Source organism: Sus scrofa, chromosome 5 (genome assembly GCF_054392235.1).
Source record: "Sus scrofa isolate SSC_HxYL_T2T_F1_AM1 chromosome 5, Sscrofa_HxYL_maternal_Yorkshire_Landrace_v2.0, whole genome shotgun sequence".
Classification (NCBI taxonomy): domain Eukaryota; kingdom Metazoa; phylum Chordata; class Mammalia; order Artiodactyla; family Suidae; genus Sus; species Sus scrofa.
The window spans coordinates 76675358-76691611 of record NC_139387.1 but is presented as its reverse complement, the minus strand read 5'-3'; the positions used below and the strand labels follow the sequence as shown (position 1 = coordinate 76691611).

At 45.9% G+C, this 16254-nt stretch overlaps 1 protein-coding gene across 12 annotated transcripts in view; it reads right to left on the bottom strand.

Moving 5' to 3' along the window:
- CECR2 (CECR2 histone acetyl-lysine reader) overlaps positions 1-16254 on the bottom strand; it is a 124154-nt gene that overhangs the window by 41733 nt on the left and 66167 nt on the right. For 7 of the 12 annotated variants that reach the window (XM_084957176.1, XM_084957177.1, XM_021092503.2 and 4 more), the window contains one exon: positions 4691-4785. In XM_084957176.1, the coding sequence (XP_084813302.1) occupies positions 4691-4785 (95 nt within the window). Of the gene's footprint in view, positions 1-3193; positions 3272-3727; positions 3898-4690; positions 4786-16254 lie in introns of those variants that run through there. The other 5 variants (XM_084957185.1, XM_084957186.1, XM_084957184.1 and 2 more) reach the window with 2 other exon arrangements.

Genomic DNA, 16254 nt, shown 5'->3' with positions numbered 1-16254 from the left:
CTATCACTCTAAGTGCATGTGGATACCACTGGGAGGACAAAATAATTATCACTGTGGGCGATTCCCTTCAATGGAAAGAGTAAAATTCATTGTGATGTTTTCCTGTTTCACTGTACAGGTGTATTCAGTTTGTACAAACTCAATGAGCTGTATAACTAAGGAAGGACAAGTTTTCAGAAGACCGAAACCTGAGCCTTGCTCCACACCTATTAGTTTAACTTGGGTCCAGCAGTTCCCAAGCTTACTTGACTCATCAGAAATATTTCTATTGCACGTGTACTTCCTTTTTTTTACACAAATAAAAGTCACAGATGTGTTGTGTTTTTTTGTTTTCTGTTGTGGCCGAATCCATGGCAATGTGGAAGTTCACAGGCCAGGGATCAAACTTGAGCCACATGGTGACAATGCCAGATCCTTAACCTGCTGCACCATTAGAGAACTCCTACTGCCACCAGGGAACTCCAAAAATTATTTTCTGCAATGCTGACACCTCACAGGTATGACCTTAAAAATACTGGAGCCAGCCGCTGCCTCCAAGGCCCAGCACAGAACAGGAAGACCTACACGGCCCCCTCCACACAAGGGGTGAGCTCTGAGGGCACCCGGACCCGCCCCCCCACAAGCGGGAAGATCCCTGATCCTTCCGCTTCTGTCCACCACAGATTAACAGTTCCTTCAACAGCAGAAAAGTCACAGAAGCAGCTGCTGGTTTTAAAAAAAAAAAAAAAAAAAAAAGACTGGGTGGGGGCTCCCCTTTCTTTCCAGTTACAACAAGCAAGTGTCTGAAATTTTATGATGTTTGACTAGGGTCATTTTTTTTCATTTCTAAAAAGAAATTAACTTCTCATTTCAAAAGCAACGGCTTAGGAATAACCCACACAGTGGTGTAACAGGAGGAAGCAGGGTGACTGCAGCCAGCCCCCGGAGAGCAACAGCAACCTTTTTGTGTCCACAGCAGCAGAGGTGTATAGGGGACACAGATGCAGACAGGATGACATGTGGCATCTGTGTGTGGCTGACAAGCAGCATCACACTTGTCTTTGATGAGACACACATTGTGAAATCCATCAATGCTATTTTCACCCTGAGGCTGGCTACACAGCCATATCACACGGCATCCTCAGGAGATGGGAGTTTCAGCCTACACTACACTAGGTGATGCCTTCAAACTTTAGGTTTTATACTGCCCAGATCATTGATTTTTATGGAAGGGCAAGAAAATGGCAGGGGTTGGAGCTAGAGTCTTGGACATGCAAATCTTGAGTGATAGAGATCTGGGCCACTGCTCTCAGTTCTCTGTGGGGTCTGCTCAGCTTCTGACCCCACACACTCTGGGTTTGTCCCTCCTGGTTAACCTCTAGGGGGACCTCTCAGCACCTCTTCTCCACAGCCTCACAACGAAACTGAAAAAAAGAATGTACTAAAGCAAAAAAAAAAGATGAGTGATGGGAAAGTCTGCATCTAAGCTAAAAACATTCTGTAGAACATCTAGCATTTTCGAATTGCTTTTACAGGGAATGTTCTCAATGTAGGTATATTCATAGTGGAGGCTAATGAGAAATATGGGAGAAATAGTTAAACTAGGAGCAAGGTGGTTATAGCCATTTACCCAAACAAAAAGCAAAACCTTTTGTTGAGAATTTTTATTTATAAATAACCACATGTGATTATCTAAAAATCAAATGGTTATTGTTCAAAAGTCTATCAAAACAGAGAATATTGTTAATAGCTAATAACAAAATGGGATTAGATGCTAGCGCACACCTTCCCAACACCCTCAGCCCTGTTCTGGAAGATGTGGGGAGTGCGACAGGGACCTGCTAGAACTCATGCCTTGTTTCCTGAGTGAGTGAGGCATACCCATGGCTTGCTTCTGGTCAACAGAATAGGGCACAGTGACGTCACTGCCACGATTATGAAAGACCACGCAAGGCTATCTGGGTCCACAGGACACAGCCTGGCAGGCTAAGCGAGGCCAGGGGCACAGAACTGAGGGGATGCAGGGGAGTAGATGGCAGTAGATGTTTCTCCTGGGCAACAGCCAGAACAAACAAAGGTCTCACCTGCAGGATGACCCTACCCTGACCTGAAGGAAGCTGTGCTCCCTGCTAGCTAGGCCCCCAGGCACCCTAAGACCAAGAGCAGGAGCCCCAGACAAGTCACACATAACCACAAAACTGGGGATGACAAGTGTGATTCTAAACCACTCAGTCTGTGAACCATGCAGAGCAGGAAGCCACAGAAAAAAGCACAGGGGTCCTCCTGCGGGCAGGCTACAGGGTGACCGCAGACCCCGTGAGCGCAGTCTGGCAGAGCCTGGGCCCAGATGCCTGGCCCACAGCAAACTGGGACTTAAGGCACTGCTGATGTTTAAAGTTGCCAGGTTTCAGAGTGATTTGTTACACAGCAGTAGATAAGGAAAACAGCATGAAACAGGAAGGAGTACAGACACTGAAACAAGTGGGATGATAACCCTAGAATATCAAGACAATCAACTTACCATACTATACACTTGGAAGTACTTGTGTGTGGGGGGGGGTTAAACTCTCCTCTTGGCGGCATTTTACAAATTAAAATAGTCTAGGAATGGATCTGAACAAAGCTACAACTTTTCGCTGACCAATATAAAGGACTTTAAACAAAATAATGAGTTTTCTTATAAAATATGACAAGATTATATCATTTTCTAGAAGAATATACAAGTAGCATTAATTAAGACCAACGGTATCAGAACCCAAACAGACCAACAGGTACATCAGGAACAAGCAAGCATTTCAGCGTATTAAATAAGACGGCAGATCAAACAGATCCCATGTACCAACAGAGAAGGGAAGATTTATTCCATAAATAGAATGAGATGAGCTCTACTTAAACTAAGTATCTTCAATAGCAGCCTGGTTCCTCCATCCCTATGGTCACAAAGAAAATGGAACCCCAAAAGGGACAGGAAACATCATGTCCCCAGCACAGACACATGATGGGCAGTGCCAAGCAAGTGGGAAACATAACACCCTGTGAGAAGGGAGCCAACAAAGTTTAAGAGGGCATTTCCTGTGCGGGATCTTCAACCAACACATCAATGGAAGAAATGACCTAAGTGTGTAACAGGAAGTTCAAGTACACAAAAGTTGTCAATGTGCCCAACAAACACAGAAAGCCTGTTGGGCTGGAGACGCCAGGCTGTCACCCTCACCTTCCTGACAGGCCTTGGTGTGCAAGGATCTCTCCCCTCTGGCCTGGTCCAGGCACTGGCCCCTTCCTGGTACCCCGCCTGCTTAATCAAAACCACAAATGTCACCACTCCACTGCCTCCTGCACCAGCCCCATGCCTGAAACCTGCCTACCAGCCTGCTGGGTTCCCACTCCCACTATGCTGTCGCCTCTGGGTTCCGTGAACTGACGGGGATGTAGGGGCCATGTTAACACCCCCGATTCCCGACAGAGAGTGCTGGCTGGCCTTTGCGTGGAGAGCAACCAGGCAGGCTGGACCAGTGGGATGGAGCACACAGGGCTTTTCCCTCCTGCTGGTGGGCATCTTAAATGCTTTCCAAAGCTAGGAACTGGGAGTTTTAAATGTGAAATCGCATTTTAGATGTTGCCAATGCTTGATCAACACTCAGGGGCTAAGACTCTGTAGCTTAAACAAATTATGTTTCTGAACCATGGGGGACCTTCTGCTCTGCAACCTCCAGGCTCTGGTGCAGGGTATCAAGCTTGAGATCATCACCTTTCCCATGGGTGGGAGGCTCCTGGGCGCTCCATCCTTCCTTTGCTCACTCACTCCAGGGCTTCATGACACACCAGCCTCAGGAAGCTCCCATGTGGGGGCTCAAGTTCACGTGTCCCCTTCTCACACAGGTGGTGTGCGCTGTGGACTTGAGTTCACTCCCATGGAAACTGCCAGCAGGAAATGCAATGCTGTAACTGATGTGGGCCGGGACCCAGGGCCCTCACAGCCTTGACCTACAGCACCCGCCAGCTAGAGCCTTAGGCCTCCATGGGCCACAGGTAAAATGCAGCAACCCCCCTGGCATAAGCAGTCTGAAATGTACACAGGTTTTTAATCCTAAATGGGCATTTCTTTCTTTTTCTTTCTTTCTTTTTTTTTGGTCACCCAGCAGCATATAGAGTTCCTGGGAGAGGAAACAGATATAAGCTGCAGCTGCAACCTATGCCACAGTGCCTATACCGGATCCTTAACCCACTGTGCCAGGATGGGGATTGAACCTGCGTCCCAGAGCTCCAGAGATGCCACTGATCCTGTTGTGCCACAGCAGGAACTCCTTAAATGGGCATTTCTCTCTCTCTCTCTTTTTTTGCCTTTTTAGGGCCAAACCTGAGGCATACAGAAGTTCCCAGGCCAGGGGTTGGACTAGAGCTCCAGCTGCCAGCCTACACCACAGCTACAGCAACTCGGAACCTGAGCCACATCTGCAACCTACATCACAGCTAACAGCAATGCTGGATCCTTAACCCACTGAGCAAGGCCAGGAATCAAACCCGAAACCTCATGGTTCCTAGTCGGATTCGTTAACCACTGAGCCACAACGGGAACTTCTCTACTTGCAGAAATTTAAATGAAGGAATGTCTTGGCCAATAACGGCTCTGGTCTGTTTCAGGAGCCACCAGACATCACCTTGACTGCTCCGTGAGCCGCTCTGCAGGGAGGGGTAAGATCAGGTTACTCACGTAATGTCTCTTCGCTGATAGCAGCCCTGAAGCAGGCAGGCGATCAGGTCACTGATAAACTCCACATCATCTCTGTGAAGAGCTGCTTCTAACTCCTGAGAAGGAGAATGGAGAGAATTGAGATTCTTCAAACCTGCGGCTCCTACTGTTTCTGCACTGCCTGGTGGGTTTGGTACAGCTTCCTGGTTCCCCGGGTTTACCCCCATGGCTCCTTACCAGGCTCCTCTCTTTGTGTAAATCTGAGCTAGCACAGTCACAGAAGAGCTTAACTTACATAAATATGCCGTTCTGCCTTCTATTTTAATGGCAAGAGGAGGAAAGGTGCAATTAACTAGACAGTTTTAACAGGCAAACCACCTGCGGCAGCTCTGAAGAGTGGCCTGAAAACAGGGTGCATGCACCACATGGGGACGGAGGGGCCGGTGCCACGGCCACCAGGGAAGAGGGGAGGCCTCTCTGCCGCTCTTGGCTTGAGGGAGAGAACACCAAAGGTTGAGCTTGTCTTTGCACTGTGAGTGAACAAAGGTTCACTGAGAAGCTCCAGGGTCACAAAGCGACAACAGGGAATTTTAGGAGACTATTTCTCTTTTCAACCTCCCATCATGAACCAGTGCTTCCTGAGATCATGGAACCTGTCCTGGATCCACTGCTGTGAGCCATTCCCAAGTGTCCACCAGGTTTGAGGTGTGACCAGCTCAGAACCAAAAATTTGAGTCTTGTGAGTGGTTCTGAAAGCATGAGATGTACCGAAGATGCAGTTTCTGACCCTAACACCAAGTGCAGGGCAGTATACACCAAAGAGGGTATCTGCTCCCACCACCACAAAAGTGAAGTTCTTCTGCAAGCTATTTTAATTGCTCCATTATTTTATTGTTTAAAGTTGCTAAGTTCATAAACATACACTCACGTGACAAAAAACTGCTAAGCAGACAAAGCGACAGAAGCAAAACACCAAGACCCTGAGGATGGCACTTATAGTGCCTGGCAGCCCAGGTGAGTGGACTCCAGATTCAAAGATAAGGCCCAGCCGGAAACAGTCTGCTTGCCCCGAGTACAAACTTGGTCACAGTTATTTAGCACCTCCATCACAGTGGTTCTTATTCTTCCATTAGCTTATTAATTCTTTAGGGCAGAGCTCTTTTCTGCATTCTACCCACCAAAGATAACGAGGATTTGAGCTACATTTAGTCAGAATTCATTCATTCAACAAACACTTTCTGGGCACCCAGCCCATGCGAAACAATACAGTACTTCCTAAGCCCTGTGGAGCTGGGCTCAGTTAGGAGAGGAAGACAGGACAGACAGGCAAACACCAGCAAGTAAGAGAAGGTGCTGAGGGACTAAGAGGCCTGCTCCTGGCTGTGGAAAGCTGGTACCTAGGATAGAAACTGCAACACTGGGGAAAGAGCAGGGCAGCGTCACTGTCCTGCCCAAGGGAGCTGAGCAGAGCCACAGGGAGGCTGATTTGGCTGCTGTGGACAAGAGAGGAATCTTGGTGGATGGAAACATGACATAACGACTCTGAATTAAATTCTCACATTGTAACCTCAAACATACCCAAATGACAATCTCAAGAACAGCCAAAGCCCCTCATTTATCTAAAACCACTAGCACTAGGTATGACGATATTAAAATCACGCAGATGAGATGTGGTTATCAACAAATGTGGAATTTACATCCCTGTCTCTAGCTCTGAAACCTGCTGAAATGTATGGAAGAACTAAATGCACTCCAGATATACAGGTAAACCACTAAATAATCTACTCCACACACAAGACTGGTTGTCACTGTGGAAAGAGTGGGCCACTTAACTCCTTACAGAAGAATGTTATTTCCAGCAATAAATATAATTAGAAACCACTAAGAATGTGGAATTTCATGACATTTCTGGTTAAAGTGTTCTCCAAAAAATATCAACTGTCATTACTTTTTTATTAGTTCCCAACCAGCTGACAAGCAGAATTACAGACAGAGTGAAGTAAGGCCTTCAAAGACAAAATAAAAACAAAGACTACTAGTAGGTTCAGAGTGACATGGGGCAGAACACAAAACACCCTTAAACTACATTTACATGTAAATTATGAATTTAAGTTTGAAATTACTCTTTGTTAACCTGTGGCAGTTGGCAGAACTATGTATAGTCTTTCAAAGTGTAAGAAATGTTCATCTTAAAATTCATGCCCAAGGGAGTTCCCATAGTGGCACAGCGGAAACGAATCCAACTAAGAACCCTGAGGAGGGTTCGATCCCTGACCTTGCTCAGTGGGTTAACGATCTGGCATTGCTGTGAGCTGTGGTGTAAGTCACAGATGTGGCTCAGATCTGGCGTTGCTGTGACTCTGGCGTAGGCCAGCACCTGTAGCTTCAATTAGACCCCTAGTCTGGAAGCAGCAGGTGGGGCCCTAAAAAGACAAAAAAGGTAAAATAAACAAAATTCATGCCCGATAGTTTACTGATTACTTGTATAGCAAATCCGTAGTAACTTCAATAAATCTACAGTAATGTTGAACTCTCTATCCGGATTTCTAAAATATTCCCATGGGAGCTAGGAGGCAGAAGATTAGATGTGAGAGAAGCACTGGTCTGCTACTGTTCTCATTTTGTTTGGAGGCTACTTTTACAGATTGATGATATTACTTATCGACCAATGAATAAAGCAAAACAGTCACAAACCAGAGATGAAAATGTTTCAGAAACCAAGAGTTATGATGAACAAAATATGTGAATCTGAATTTTAAAAGGGGAAAGAAAAGTCTTAAACCAACTACAATGGAGAAAATAAAAATAATTTTTAAAAAAGTCTTGCACAGTATTTTCTGCTGGCCTCAGAGCCCAGGCTTCATTGGTGATTCAACCATCGTTTTCTTAACATTAAGAAACTGAAGCAGAAACTGAAGGCAAACACCCTTATCTGAATTTGAAAAAACCTGAACTGATCGTGTTCTATCCAAGGGACTGGTAAAAAAGGACTGGTAAAAGGGGCTGGTAAAAACTTCTCCCAGTGAACACAGGTTTGCTTTTTTGGCACAACCATGATCTAGTGCCCGGGAAGGTGGTTGCAGACAAGACCAGGGACACTGGGTCAGCTCTTCCAAGGAGAGATGGGTAGGCTGGCACGTCTCCCAAATGATCCAAGTACTGAGAGGAATCTGTGTCATTCCTGAACGTGACCCCTCCCTGCCTGCCATTTCACCCACGGAACACAGGAACTCAGTGAGAAGAGAGGTCTCAAAATATAAAACTGCTTTTCACATGTATTTCTGCAATATTATGCTTCATAAATCAGAAGCAGGCCCGGGGGGACTGGGGCTCAGGAGGGGGCGGAGTGGGAAGGCGGAGCAGTGCCTGCAGGCCCAGGGCTCAGAGGCGGGGGCAGGGGGCAGGATTCGACTGCTACAGAGACAGCAGGGAAGCAGGAGAGCAAGGTTAATCCCACTGACAAAAGGACCTGCTTCTCAGTTAACATTTTTTCACTTTAATGGGTTTCAGATTCGCAGCTGCTTCCCAACAACCTGAACATAGTTGACACTGCCCAATCGTGCGCCTGAAATGGTTACAATGGTAAATTTTATGTTATGTGTCATTTACCACAATTTAGAAAACAAAAGTTTGTCACAAACTATCTGAAGCTCTTTTGTGGCACAGTGGGTTAAGGATCTAGCATTGTCACTGCTGTGGCACCAGTTTGATCCCTATCCCAGGAACTTCCACATGTCACAGGCGTGGCCAAAAAAAAGCCCCCAAAAAACAAAAAACCCCAAACAAAACAAAACATTAAAAGTATCCCTATGTGGGGGCTGTTGTGATGATTAAATGAGGCAATGCTTATAAAAGCCAGACCAGCCTGGCACACAACAAATGCTCTGTAACATGTGAATGCTATAATTATCTCATCCTCCTTAAATGATAGTGTGTAGGAAAAAAGCAGACTGAAGAGATAAAAAGTGGTCTTTGCAAAATTCAGGTTTCTGAACAAGAGAAATTCAAATTCTTTTAATACGTACGTAGCCTACTGTGTGCATGAGCCAATAAACCTAACTCCAAACCCAGGTTATTCAAAAGTTTTACCACTTACTTACGCCTTCAACCCAGAGCTTAAGGCTTATCTAGGCTAAAGCAACAAGGAACAAGTATCCTTCAAAGCCCACCCCCACCTCTTCTCCCCCACTCTCCTCCCCATTGCACTTCCTTTCACTGAGGGCACTGAGCTGTGAGCACAGAACTCTGAACTTTGCCAAGATGCTGGGGGTGGGGTGGGGGGGCAAATCAGAAGGGACACCGGCCCTACCACTCCCCACTCCTCAGAGGAGCTGGAGGGAAAGTAGGATCCGCGTTCCTTGCAGCTGGCGTCACACCTCATTAGGGACAAGTCTGTTCCAGATCGTCACACGTCCCTGGCCACTGGGAACCAGCAGCGGCTGCTGGGTAAAGAAGCCCGGAGCAAAGAGGGGAAAGAGAGAGGGCCCTTAGTCTAAGTTGTGGAAACTCTCCACTATGAACAGGGAGCTTCTAGAAGAGACAACCAACAGGTGCGGCACGGAGAACACCACTGACTCCTTCCATGCATGGCTGCTACTTAGCACCTTCCCTAAAACATCACAGCAGGGACTTTCAGTATTTGATTCACTCCTGAAACCTGCACAAGACTTCTTTCATCTTTGCTAAAGAAAGCGGTAAAGAGAGAACAACTTTCTTTTCTTCAACTTCCAAGGAAGGATCAAGACCGCAGATGTGCAGGCACGATGATCCCTTGGAGCTCAGCTAAGAAGGAAAAAAGGCCTAAGGAAACAGTCAACAACGTGGGTTTGGTTTTGCAAGTTTGCAAATCTTTCTCATCTTCACATGGGCCAAGTGCAATGTGTGGGGGTAGCGGTGGAAGATGGAGCGTCTGTGTGGGCAGAAGTGCACTCACACCGAGGAGGTGCAAAGCAGGCCCTCCCGAAGGGCATTCCTAGCTGCTCTCCAGGAGATGCCTAGACAGTGGGCTCAGCCCTCCAGAATGCACCCCTGACATTGCAGCTGATGCTTTCTAACTTGGTGGGAATTAATTTAATCCCAAACGCTGCCCATGCCAATTCAAACCTTCAAGTATAAGTCAGTTGGTGTGGGGGTAAGGGTGAGCACCCTGAAACCACTCTTCCAATACTCCTGGGGTCCTGGAGTCGGCAGTTCACCCCAGAAGCCCCCAAGCCAGCAGGTCTGTACTGTGACTTTGCTAGAGATCCACGTCACTAGCCAGCCACAATGCCGGGGAATAACAGAAAAGAAACCAAACAGCTCCCCTTGAATATGACAGTACCCTAGAATGTTGGGTAAACTGGAAAATGCTCACCATACCAGTAAATATGCATATCTAGAAGAATATGATTTTCTTAAAATGTATAAACCACCAAAACTGGATCCAGAAATTTAAAAAGGCCCAGAAGTTTCAAAGCTCTTCCCCCATAGGAAAATGCCCATGATCCATAAACTATCCTGAGCACTGAAGCTGCTTGGAAGTTTCTCCAGGTCCAGAGGTTTGTGCTGGGCCAGCAGGGTCCTGCGCCTCCAAGAAGCTTGGGGTCCAGACCTCGGGCTATTGACCCCTTGGACTGCGGAGCCACGACCAAACATGGGAAGCCAGTGGAATGGCGTGGCTTCTTAGGGGAGCCAGTTTTACTTGATTTTTTTGCTTTTATTGTTGCTTGCTGTTGTTTGCAAAGGTTTTTTATTTTTGTTTTTTTTAGGGCCGCACCCAAGGCAATATGGAAAGTCCCAGGCTAGGGGTCAATCAGAGCTGCAGATGCCGGTCTACACCACAGCCACAGCAGTGTGGGATCCAAGCCTCATCTTCAACCTACACCCCAGCTCATGGCAACGCTAGATGGCTGACCCACTGAGCAAGGCCGGGGATTGAACCTGCATCCTCATGGATACTAGTCAGATTCGTTTCCACTATGCCAGAATGGAAACTCCCTGAAAAGATATTTTTAACTTAAAACATTTGCACAAATTTTAAAAATTAAACATGAAGTTTCATGAGAATTCATCTGGAAGCTACTTCATATTGTAGCTCTAGACACCTAAAGTCATGCAATGCCCTCCCCTGCTCACCACCGGACTGGGTGGGAACTGCTTTAGGTTGAGTCACTGAACACAGGAGAGAAAAATGGCCACAGCTGGTGTGGGTACAGGACACGTGTGGGAGAGACCAGGGTGACAAGCTTCAGGGAGACAATGGCGAAAGGAAAGGATGGGGTGAAGGGGAGTTTGAGAAGCAGAATCAATAAGACTTTGCAACCAACTATATATGGAGAGGAAGGACAGGAAATTTTAGGTAACAGGCTTTAACCCTGCACCACCCCCACCCCTACAACAAAAGATCATGGAATCTTTAATAAACAAAAAGGCTGAATGGAAGCCAGTGGATGGCAGGGGCAGGGGGACGAGGACAGACAACAATGTATAAAACCTTGAGAAATAACCTTGCACTGTCCTAAGTCTTGTGTCTATCTGTGATTGCACCTAACTGAACACCTAACCTCAGGAGGGGTCCTTCTGACTGAAGGTGTGGTCACGAGATGGTGGGGCATGCAGGAAAGGCACCCCAGCATCTGAGGACATGAAGGCAGGCTGTCTAGCGCTGGGGGGGCAAACAAGCCATAAGAACCACACTTTCGGGAGCACCGCGGTGGGCGGGGGCACGCAGGCAAAAGGAGCAGCGATCCCCATTTCTGGTCACCTCAAAGGAGAGACCTGTAAGGAAAACCTGTGCCAAAGGCCCAACTGCCAGGTGCCTCCACAGAGGAAGTGCCAGACATGCAGAGAGAGAACCAAAGACTGGGAACAACTGGCAGCCACAGGGAACCAGTCTAAAGGATGAACGTGTAACTTTTCAGAAATGTCTGCAATCAAATCTTGAGAGGAAATCTGGGAAGGCAGGGAAAACCAGGATGTGATTATAACAGAGAAAACAGTACTGAATTCTCACTGGGGAAAAGAAAAAGAATCTTCTAACCAAGCCACATGCCATCTAAAGAAGACCCCACGTAAGGAATTGGTGGTGTTTACCCAGTCCCTCCCTGACCTGGGGCAGGAAATTTCATCAGACCAAGAGAAATTACCCACTTCTGATTCTCAGTTCCCTGACTGCTAAGAGGGCTAGGTGTTAGGAAGGTCGAGTGTGTTGAATGGTAGGTTCCAATCCAAATGAGATTTGGGGCCACGGATGCTGTCAGGTTTCTGACTCTACAGAGCTGAGGACCAGGACTGGTCAGCTGAATGCATTCCCAGCACAGCAAGATGCAGGTCCAGCAGCGCCTTCAGAGAGGGAACACCTGCGCAGCACACCTGGCAAACAACAGGCATGATTTGGCTGGGCTGAGGCAAAGATTTTTCAGCAAAATTCTCTCACAAAACAGAGTGTTAATAGCGACCAAATTTATTCTATTACAAGACATTTAACTTTAAAATTTTTTTCTTTTAATTTTTGGATAAGAAATCAAGGAAGAGACAATAGCTTGAGACAACCTCAGTCAATGCCAGTGTCGGATGGCTACAAAGGTCATTTGATTGCCTCCATTTTACAAGGAGGCAAAAAACACTTGACAATGATTCCTTAATTCCTCTATCTGTGGGATAACAATTACTAGTATCCATGAGGACGAGGGTTGATAAGTAGGTTAAGGATCAGCGTTGCTGCAAGCAGTGGTGTAAGCTGTAGGTCAAAGACAAAGCTCAGATCTGGTGTTGCTGAGGCTGTGGTGTAGGCCAGCAGCTGCAGCTCTGAATCAACCCCTAGCCTGGGAACTCCCATATGCTGTACGTATGGCCCTAAAAAAACAAAAGAAACATGTAACTGCTTATGTTGCAATGACCATGAATTTACACCCATGGAGCAACTGGGAAGCCAAACTATCTTACTATTAAATGACCAGGGATTGGGAAAAATATTTTCAGGAAAAAGCATGAAAAGCAGATGTAAAGAGATATAAGTGGCTAATATAGTTCGGAAAACTGTATGGACATCTTCAAAAGTGGTTCTAGTGGTGATGAAGAAATTATTTCCAGAAATAAGGATGGATGGAAGGTGGGAAGTAATTACTTCTAAATTTAAAAATTCAAATATTTATTATAAAATTCCTAAAGTAAAATTTCCAAACAGAAATGTGACTGTTTATCTGTCATTAAAAGTTTAAATATATTAGAATAAATCAATATTCCCCAAAAGTTTTACTGAATCATCTCATTGGGAAAATGGGGTATTCCCTAAATTTAAGCATATATCACAAATTATGCATTAACACTACTTTAAAAAGGAACCAAGTCAGAATTCATAACTCAGGCTCTTTCCACTTTACCAAAAATGAAGAGACCACTGAAGTCTGAAAAAGGAAAGGTATGGAGAACAGTATTTGACCATGACCCTATCCATTTCTTCTAAAATGTGGCCTAATGGGGTTCATTTATCCCTCATTCAACTTTCAAGCAGTTTGGGGTCACTATTCCCCAGCCCCCACCCACAGTTCACCTGGCCTCCCCTCCAGGGTCTCTCCTCTTTGCTTCCCCCCCATCATCTTCCACATAAAACTGGACTATTTTTGGTCAAGTTTATTAGTATCACAGATAAGCCAATATTTTCCAATCAGTTTTTACCTACATTTATAGTGAGAAATGTAAACTTCACAGCAGGAAAAAGTTAAAATGTTTAACAAGAAAAAAACTAGTGAGGTCCTTAATAACGAGGCAGGAGGCTTTGGGCTTGATGACAGGTTTTGACTCAAACAACTTGTAGGAAGGAGGAGTAACACAGGTAGAAGCTAAAGGAAAATAGGCCAATATTGGCTTTGCAAACAAATATGAAACCAAGTCAAATCTAACGCTCCCTCTGCCCTCATTCTGCTGGGCTGCAAGAAGCATTTAAATCACTATTTCCTCTGTCCTTCTCTAGGCTTCAATCCCTTCCTTGCCCATGGTGTTCCTGCTCCATCTTCCTCCTGGCTTCCCTCTGCCTCCTCCAATGCTCATGATGGAGGGCCCTTCACCCTCACCCCATTTATATGCCATACCTTTCCTCGAAATCCCCCAATCGGCCTGGGACTTGGGGACCTCATCACGGAATATCCAGTAGGCAGAACAAAGCCAGCTTCAGGAACCTGAACCTCTGGTCTGCTTCCACTCTGGCAGCCTATTCATCTTCACTCCTAACCCAGTCACCAATCCTGCTGACTCTCCCCTTCAAGATGGGTCCAGAAACTACCCTCTCCCCTACTGCCTTTTCCTCCAGCTACCTTCTCAGCATCAACTCTCCCAGGTGTCATGGATGAAGGGGTCCCCCAGATATGACATCAGAGGAGGAAGAGGGTGGGTTCTATAATGAACAACCACGGACCTAAGTAACGTTGGAAATGAGTGGAACCTGCGAGATTACAAGGCAAAAACAGTCCCTGTCCAGAGGCACTTTCCTGAAGGGATATGGCTTAAGAGCCCAAGACAATTGGACATGGCCCTGAGCTGGACAGTCACCTGGGTAATGAGGGCATAGGAGCTGCAGGGGGTTTACGGACAAGCAATGGAGCAGGCTGAAACAGACCATGGAGTAAGCGAATGGCCAGGAGACCTCAGGAAAAGCTCACAATTAGTCCTAGCACCCAACTCTCAGTGTTTAGTATCATTCTTCAATAAAAGGAATCAGAGCTCCTTGGAGAAATGGCTGATTCTAGGATGGGGCAGGAAACGGAGTATCTTTTAGTGTTGGAAAACAAGAAAGCACTCAAAAAACCGAAACCAAGCCACCCCATAGTCAACTGAAAGAGTTCCAAATGGCAAAGCTGGAACAACCTGAATAACAAAATCAACTACTGGATTATAAAAGCATAAAACTAAGTGAAATATATAAAAGAGTAAAACAGGACTTTCCTGTGGCATAGCAGGTTTAGGATCTGACGTCACTGTAGTGGCTTTGGCTTGGGTCACTGCTGTGGTGCAAGTTTGATCCCTGACCCAGGAACTTTCACATGTAGCAGGCTCAGGCAATACACAAATAAATACATAAATAAAAATAAAAGAAAACATGAGAAGCTCCTCAGTGACACAGCAGATTAAGGATCCAGCACAAGTTTGTATGCTGCACGCATGGCCAAAAAAAAAAAAAAAAAATCCACAATAAATACTTATGGATCCATACTGATGAAACTTCAAAAGAATAAATGAGTCCAATAAAAAACTGTATTGCTAGGGCATAACTTGTCGTTTACTGGGGTAGAGCAGTCTGATTTAGAACAGAAAGCAGCAGAGTGGAGAGGTGGGGACAATGCTTACAGAGGAGCATCTAAGGGGCAGCCTGGCAGGGCATAAGATGGGCTCCACAGACACCACCCCACAGGCAGGCCACTGTGCGGAGAGGAGACCCCAGACATGCCTGGCGCTACATGGAGACCATAAAGGGGTCCTAGTGGTGTAGGCCTTTTTGCCTGGGAGAAATTTGTTTTCCGTTTCACTTATTTGTGCCTGAGAAACATCTGCCCAGCATATACTAGCTGCCACTCAAGGGCCCCTTCACACAGACAACTTACAAAAGCATGCTCTGCTCTAGGAGCTGCAAGGCTAAGATGCTTCTGGAAAATCTCGTACCATTTGACACATGACCTGAGGGACCAAGGACCAGACCATACTGTCCTAGCCTCAGAGGGTGTACACTGTCCCTTCAACTGGGTTCCACAGGCCACCTGGGTCAGCCTGATTCAGAGCAGGAAGAGACAAAGACACTGGGACATTCAGGAGGCTGACTATTTCATACTAAGTTGAAGTTATTAAAATCCACTAAGTTTGACACTCAAATCCAGGAGCAATATCAAAATGTTTGTCTCTCTGGTCAGGTAACAGCTAAGCTCTACTCAGACGGCCTCTCTGGGGAAAAAAAATAAGGCCAATCTTTACACGTTGCTTGTAAATTAAGGATTTCAATACTCCACTTGCAGTAATTGATAGAAATAGCCTCCTCCCAACAAATACACTAAAAGAACTACATGGTCAGCACTCTTACTCCTCAAGCTAAAATAGAAGCTAAGGATATCACTGAAATTCTAACCCACCTAAATAAATAGTAAGAACAGGGAGTTCCTATCACGGCACAGCAGAAAACGAATCCGACTAGGAACCATGAAGTTGTGGGTTTGATCCCTGGCCTTGCTCAGTGGATCTGAGCTGTGGTACAGGTTGCAGACACAACTCAGATCTGGCACTGCTGTGGCTGGATACAGGCTGGAAGCTGTAGCTCTGATTGGACCCCTAGCCTGGGAACTTCTATATGCCACAGGTGTGGCCCTAAAAAACAACAACAAAGGATCAAGAAGATGTGGTACATATACACAATAGAATATTACTCAGCCATTAAAAGGAATGAAATACCAGCATTTTTAGCAGCATGGATGGACCTAGAAATTATCATGCTGAGTGAAGTCAGCCATACAATGAGACACCAACATCAAATGCTTTCACTGACATGTGGAATCTGAAAAAAGGACAGACTGAATTTCTTTGCAGAACAGATGCTGACTCACAGACTTTGAAAAACTTAAGGTCTC